At 43.7% G+C, this 6729-nt stretch overlaps 1 protein-coding gene across 1 annotated transcript in view; it reads right to left on the bottom strand.

Annotated features, from left to right (window-relative positions):
• Nucleotides 1-2222: 2222 nt before the first annotated feature.
• Nucleotides 2223-6729, bottom strand: part of TIMP2 (TIMP metallopeptidase inhibitor 2) — a 36328-nt gene continuing 31821 nt past the window's right edge. Inside the window, exon 5 of the mRNA XM_063120147.1 lies at nt 2223-4873. Within this exon, the coding sequence (XP_062976217.1) occupies nt 4676-4873 (198 nt within the window). The 3' untranslated portion in view covers nt 2223-4675. The remainder of the gene's footprint in view (nt 4874-6729) is intronic.

The following is a 6729-nucleotide window of genomic DNA, read 5'->3' as shown; positions in this document are numbered from 1 at the left end:
AATCCTAAGGGGCGGGGAAACGGAGCAGTCCCGCCCGGTCTTCTCTGACGCGACGCAGCGCGCCCGGCTGCATCTTTGGGCAGGCAGCGCCGCCTGCTGTCTTCCTCCCCGCGCTTGTTGGCGCCGCCGCCGCCACCGCCACCGCCTCTTCGCGAAATCACCAAGGGCTCCTTGGACTTGAATGCAGAGGCACCTCCGTTAGCCTTTGGATTGCCATCAGATCATTTCTGAGGAAACGTCCCGGCCTGGCTTATCCTGCTGTGCCAATATTATACCGGGGGAGGAGGCACAGCATAGCGCGTGACCGAAGAAGAAGGAGAGGGACCCAAAAAGGCGCAGTGTCCCGCAGAGACGGGCTGGCACTTCCTGCCACGTGCCTCGCACGGGCAAAAAAAAAAATCGGGCCGGGCAGCGCGAGCACACGTGAATGTGAAGTCATGCTTCTTAGGCTCTATCTGCATTTGGCACTATTTGAATCCTTGCCTTCCTTTCCAGGCACACAGAGCCGATGCTCGAGAAACCCAACGTTAAAGGGCGGCGTTTTGGGGGGGGGGATTCTTAAGCCGAATTGACTCTTCTCAGCAATTTTAGATCCAGGGCCGGTAGGAGGTCGTGCCGCTGCCCTCTCTTTTTCCTCGCCCCCTGGCCAGAGCTAGCGATGGCTGCACCCCCACCCCCGCCGCTAGTGCCCTATCAAATCCGAAGAGGAAAGGCTTAATTAGGTTAAGGCTAGGCCATACGCTAGGACTTCTGGGACAAGGCAGGAATAGAGAAGATTCCCGTTGGGGTAGGGGACGCTTAGGGTAAAACAAAAGTCTTTTTAATAATAAAAAAGCAAGCTTACGATTACTGACTGATAGGTAAAGGTAGCCCACCCCTGCTAAACGTGCGAAATAAATTCAAGTGCAACATAGGACTGCCCGCGTATATTATTTCCACCAGAGCCAAAATGCTCCATAACCAGATAGTCAAACAATGATGCTGAAACTAAGCAGCAAGAGTAAGCTAGGACTGAATCAAGTGCTAAGTTCTTTTTATAACAGAGAGCCCTTAGAATGCTGTCACTAAGCATTTATGGTGTTATGGGTCCATTCCAGCCATTTGACCATTTCTCACACCAGATGGCTTTGCGATTGGCAGAAAATTCTTTTAAGGCGTTTTATTAAATGTATTAGAAAGCTGTAAGGAAAATACAGATTTGGATAGTTAAGTGGATCAATCTCCTAAACATTTTCATGGCAAGGAACAACTCTAGTTTAGGGTTGGGGAAGTGGAATCAGGCCCGGGCCAGATGGGAAATGCAGGCCCCATTTCAAACTGCTCATTAAGTATTTTTAATCAGTTCTAAATACATATAAACTAGAACGATTTATAAAAAAAGGTAATGGCAAGCACTTTTATTCAAGATGTATATAAGACATCACTTCTTCACATTCAGAAATGCTTTATGTGCTTTTCTTTGGGCAAATTCATTATCAACAACAGAAAAATCAAGCAACTTTGCCTTGTCAATGTTAATGTTCAAAACTGCGAATCCATTCAAACGTTCTTGCACCATTGAGTAGGCCCCCCTCAAAATCGTAGGCCCATGCCAACTGCCCACCCCCACCCAGCCCTGAGTGGAATCTTCAAAGTTACATGCATGTAGGCAGTCCTCCCACTAGAGTGCTCCAGGTGCATTTACTAGGAAACCAAGAAGCATCCTTGGGAAATATGATACGTTGTATACAATTGATTTCCAGCTAATTTATTTATTTATTTATTATATTTTTATACCGCCCAATAGCTGAAGCACTCTGGGCGGTTCACATATATGAAAGAAATTAGTCCGAGATAACTGCTGTAATTTTTTGAGACCAGCTAGACTCCTTCAATGAAGTGGAAGCACATGTTTGACTGCGACATGGAGCTTAATTCACTGTGTGTTGCTTGATTTCTTACCGTCACTTGAGAATCATAGGAATGCTATCTCCAACTTTGAGAAATAAGGGAAGATGGGAAAACAGCTGCATTAGGGGCTTTGGAAATAGGCTAGGAGGGCAGTGAACCAACAATGTTTCTTACTTTGGAGATTGAGATCAATTTATATCTGGGTGGGTGGGAGAATAGAGAGAGCAAGAGAAAGGGAGTGGGGAGAAAATCTGGGACCTTCCTTCCGTCTAGCTCCACTCTGCACCTCCGCAGAAGCAAAGTGTACTCCAGACAAGGACAGTCTGTTCCCATTTTATTTGATAATACTGTTTATTGTCCGAAGACTCAAGTGTCCACGTATGAATTATACAAAGCATCAGAGACATGCACAGTCTGCTTGTCTATTCAACAACTTTCATGTGTTCCCAGCACAAGAAAATCTCAGCTTTCAGAATCCAACAACAACAAAAAAAGTTTCCCCCCTCATCAATATTACTCCACCCACCAAACAACAACCCAGCCCCAGCTCCCCAATAAGCTTTAAATTATGGCAGCAAGTTAGATACTTATTTTTCATACTTACTAAGCAAAGGTTTCAAAATAATGTAAACTTAAACAAAAATATTTTTTTTGAATTGCTGGCATGAAGAAGGGGAAACTGTGTGTATGTGTGTGTGTAAGTGTGTATTATATCAGGGAAGGTTCAGTGTGGCACTAAACCCCACAGCTATAAATTAAGCCAATTGAAGAGCCTTTCATAGTGCTTTTCCATAAATAGATCTTTCACAATGGTTGTGTTTTAGACTGCTACTTGAATGGCAAACTTGTCTTGCTCCCTGGCAGACACAAAACTGCACTTTGGCTAGCAAGAAGCAGTCACATGTCAAAGCCAGCCTCCAACCTCTAGAAAAGGCCTTTGCATGTTGCAGAGGCATGAGGAGGAAAACAGAAGGAGAAATATTACTCCCAGCGGTACTCAGAAATAACTGAAGGGAGCTCCACCCTCCATACATTTTGACATTCTTCCCATTTTGTGTTAAAAGCTTCCGATGCAGAACCCCTTAAAAATAATAAGTGCAAATCTAACAGCTAAACAAGGAAATTAAAAAAAAAAACATAATAGAGGAATGATACAACTGATTGCCAAAACAAATGGAAAACATTAAAATCAAAGAGAGTATCAGCACAGAGAGAGAGAAAGAGGTAAATGTCACATAGGATATAACCATACAGGAAGCAAAACAGGAGTCTTATATTGGACTGAACAGATTTTTTTCCTTTTTCTTTTTTTTAAAATATATTGAAATCAAACAGACTGGTCCAATATGACATCTTTAAAACTCTACCTTGATGAACAGCATGAAAAGGCCACAAGGGGCAGGTATACTTCCAGATACCCTCCAAATCTATTTTAGAGTATTGCGAAGAAGGGGTGGCTATGCAGAGCTTGGAGACCACAGCAAAGAAAGAACTGGCTCAGAAGAAAGTAAGATTATAGACAGAGAAACTGATGCGATTCTTTTGCAGGCAGCCAAGGTTTGTTTAATTACTCCAAAGGAGCATTTAGACTCACAGTTTACAAGGGTATACCTTGACGCCGGCTCTTATAGTCACATATTTGGGAAGGGAACACAAACGCTTGCCTTCTGGGGAGCTCTTATTACAAAGATCAATTTATATATAGGGCAGATGGCAGAGCTTGGGGCTACTTTGGCCATGTTAAAAAAAATCATTACTCTGCATAGCAAGAAATTTTAAGGTGGAGGACAACTCTTGTGGTAGCAAAATCCTAAACACTTAATGGGAATATTAAATCTTTCCACTGGCTGTGACAGACTTTGGCACCAGATTTACATTAACGGTACAAGCATGCAATATAGGAAGTGAGCAAAGCAGATGGTTCAACTAGGAGGACTGATGGGCTCACCCAGATTCCCCAGCAAATGTTCTTTTACTGAAACCTGATAGCTGAGAATGCAGACCCAGAACCTGCCTGTGAACCTGCATGTGAACCACAGGCAGGGCTTAACATCCATTGACTAACTTTGTGACCTGACTAGTCCCCAAAATATTGTCCCTAAAAGGAGAGACTCTCTGATAGCTAATTCTCAATGGGCTGCTTTGTCATTGGAAGAGAATGCAATTCTTTCCACCAGTGCAAGAGGATGATATAACTCATGACAGGCCCCATCTTCTTTTGTGTAGTTTAAGAGACATGTTTGCTCTCAGACCACCACAGGTGTGTTTGTGTGAGAATGTGGCAAAGAGAAAGGAATGACTCTGAAGCACTGAGTATGGAGGAATTTAATTTGTGGTGTGTGTGGAGGGAAAGATGCGTTCTTACACAGGCAGAAGCTAGTAGAGTAGGAAACAGAGGGGATGAAAGCTGTCTCCACAATGAGGGATGCCCCCTCTCAAGGCAATAAGAACCTGGTAGGCCTGCTACACAGAATCAGAGGCAACACCTCTCAGCCAATCATACTGTTCATTCTGGTTCCCCTTCCAGTGTGCCTTGTATTGGCAACTATAATCCAGGAAGTAAGAAACCACTCCTTGGCAGAAACGCAGTAGAGGAAACAGACTAAGCAATATGCAAGTGGCCTAGACATCCCCTTCCTTAGTCCCCTCCACCCTACCACTACTGTGCCTGCCTGGGAGACCTTATTTTCATGCTGTTTCCAGGAAGTGATGTCAAAGGTGGACCAATCTAATTTCTTACAGGCCTTGTTGCTATTGGCTACCGGACTGCCATAGCCCTGGGGACTCAAGGGTCCTCAATGTCAAGAAACTCTTGCTTAGGTGGGGCCACTCCACGGTACCACGCACATGAACCATCACTTCGCTTGATGCAGGCATAGTGCTTTGCCTGCCGTCCATTGATGTTCTTCTCTGTCACCCAGTCAGTCCACAGACACTCATCCTGAGCAGACACATAGCAGGGGATGGAGGGGCAGCGGGAGATCTGCAGAGATAGAAGATATCATAAGCATGTGTGATTTGCCACCACCATAATTTATTTATTTATTTATTTATTTATTACATTTCTATACCGCCCAATAGCCGGAGCTCTCTGGACGGTTCACAAAAATTAAAAACATTCAAAGTATAAAACAACAGTATAAAACCATAATATAAAATACAATATAAAAGCTCAACCAGATAAAAACAGCAGCAATGCAAAATCACAAATTTAAAACACCAAGTTAAAATTTATTTATAGACTGTTAAAATGCTGGGACCTGGCGTCTAAAAGCATATAATGTAGGTGCCAAGCGAACCTCCTTAGAGAGCTCATTCCACAGCCGGGGTGCCACAGCAGAGAAGGCCCTCTTCCTGGTAGCCACCTGCCTCACTTCCTTTGGCAGGGGCTCGTGGAGAATGACCCCTGAGGATGACCTTAGGGTCCGGGCAGGTACATATGGGAGGAGGCATTCCTTCAGATAACCTGGCCCCAAGCCGTTTAGGGCTTTAAATGTTAATACCAACACTTTGAATCGGGCCCGGACCTGGACCAGCAGCCAATGAAGCTGGAAAAGGACTGGCGTAATGTGGTTTCATCGGCCAGTCCCTGTTAGTAAACATGCTGCCCTGTTTTGTACCAGTTGAAGTTTCCGGACCGTTTTCAAAGGCAGCCCCACGTATAACACATTGCAGTAATCCAATAATCAGCCTATGAACCATTCATCAGAAGAGCCCTGCTGGAATCAGACCAAAAGACCCTCTAGTCGAGCATTCTGCTCACTACTAAGGTCATACGGAAGACTTTGGGAAGCCAGCTTCTCTAGGAAATCTTTGATCCTGGCCATATAAATCCCTCCGTAGAACCCCAGAGCTGAAAGATACCTTAATCCTAGTCCACATACCAAAGCAGGAATAAATCTAGCCTGTTCTTCTCTGGTAGATGCCTTAATATATATTGTTTTAAACTGTCTGTTGATTGAACTCCAGAACCTTATTTGGGGAAAATGCCTCTACTATAACATAAGAAGAATCTTCCTGACTTTTCTGTGTAGTCATATATCACATTGGACTCACATTGAAAGAAACTGAGTCACATCAGGGATTGATTGCCATAGGGCCAGGTTGACCAGAGGGTTCTCAGCTCATTGAAATATGGGTGTCATCCCTTACCATACATAGGCCAGAAATTAGGGGAAACCACATCTTGATCAGTCCTTTAAATCTGGGAATTCAGTTGCTGTCAGTGTTCCCTTGTTTATTTCTCAATTGGAACAGAAACCTGAAGTTCTACTGATAGCATAAGGCTAAGTGATACTGGGTTACTGCTGCATTGTGCTACCTTAAGCCTGGTCCAGAAAATACAGGTGGTGCACAATGTTGAAGCCAGTCTAGTAACAAGAGTTGCTTCTCACCAGCATAATACACCTGTGCTGAAGAAATTGCACTGGCTGCCTATGTGCTGTCAGGCCATGTTTGAGGTTCGGAACTTGTCTATAAAGCACCAAACAACTCAGGACCAGGATATCTAAGAGACCACCTGACCCTCTATCTGCCTGTGTGGATGCTGTACTCATCAGGAGATGGTGCCTAGGATATTGGAGGCCTGATCCAAGATGGTTCAGGATAGGCCTTTAGTGTTACAGCACCCACAAATTAGCCAGGCACCAACCCTGTGGGGTTTTCAGTGTTTATTGAAAACCCAATTGCTTCAACAAGCTTTATCCAGGAAGGTAATTTTGTTTTTGCCATATTATGATATTTGTCTATTTTAAGCTTTTTTAAAAAAGATATTTTAATGGTTTATTATGTATTGTACAATATAAGTGATCCATATATATTGTTAAATAAATAAATAAA

The sequence above is a fragment of the Elgaria multicarinata genome, chromosome 3 (assembly GCF_023053635.1).
Source record: "Elgaria multicarinata webbii isolate HBS135686 ecotype San Diego chromosome 3, rElgMul1.1.pri, whole genome shotgun sequence".
Classification (NCBI taxonomy): Eukaryota; Metazoa; Chordata; class Lepidosauria; order Squamata; family Anguidae; genus Elgaria; species Elgaria multicarinata.
The sequence above is the reverse complement of the archived record's forward strand: the minus strand, read 5'-3'. Positions and strand labels throughout refer to the sequence as shown.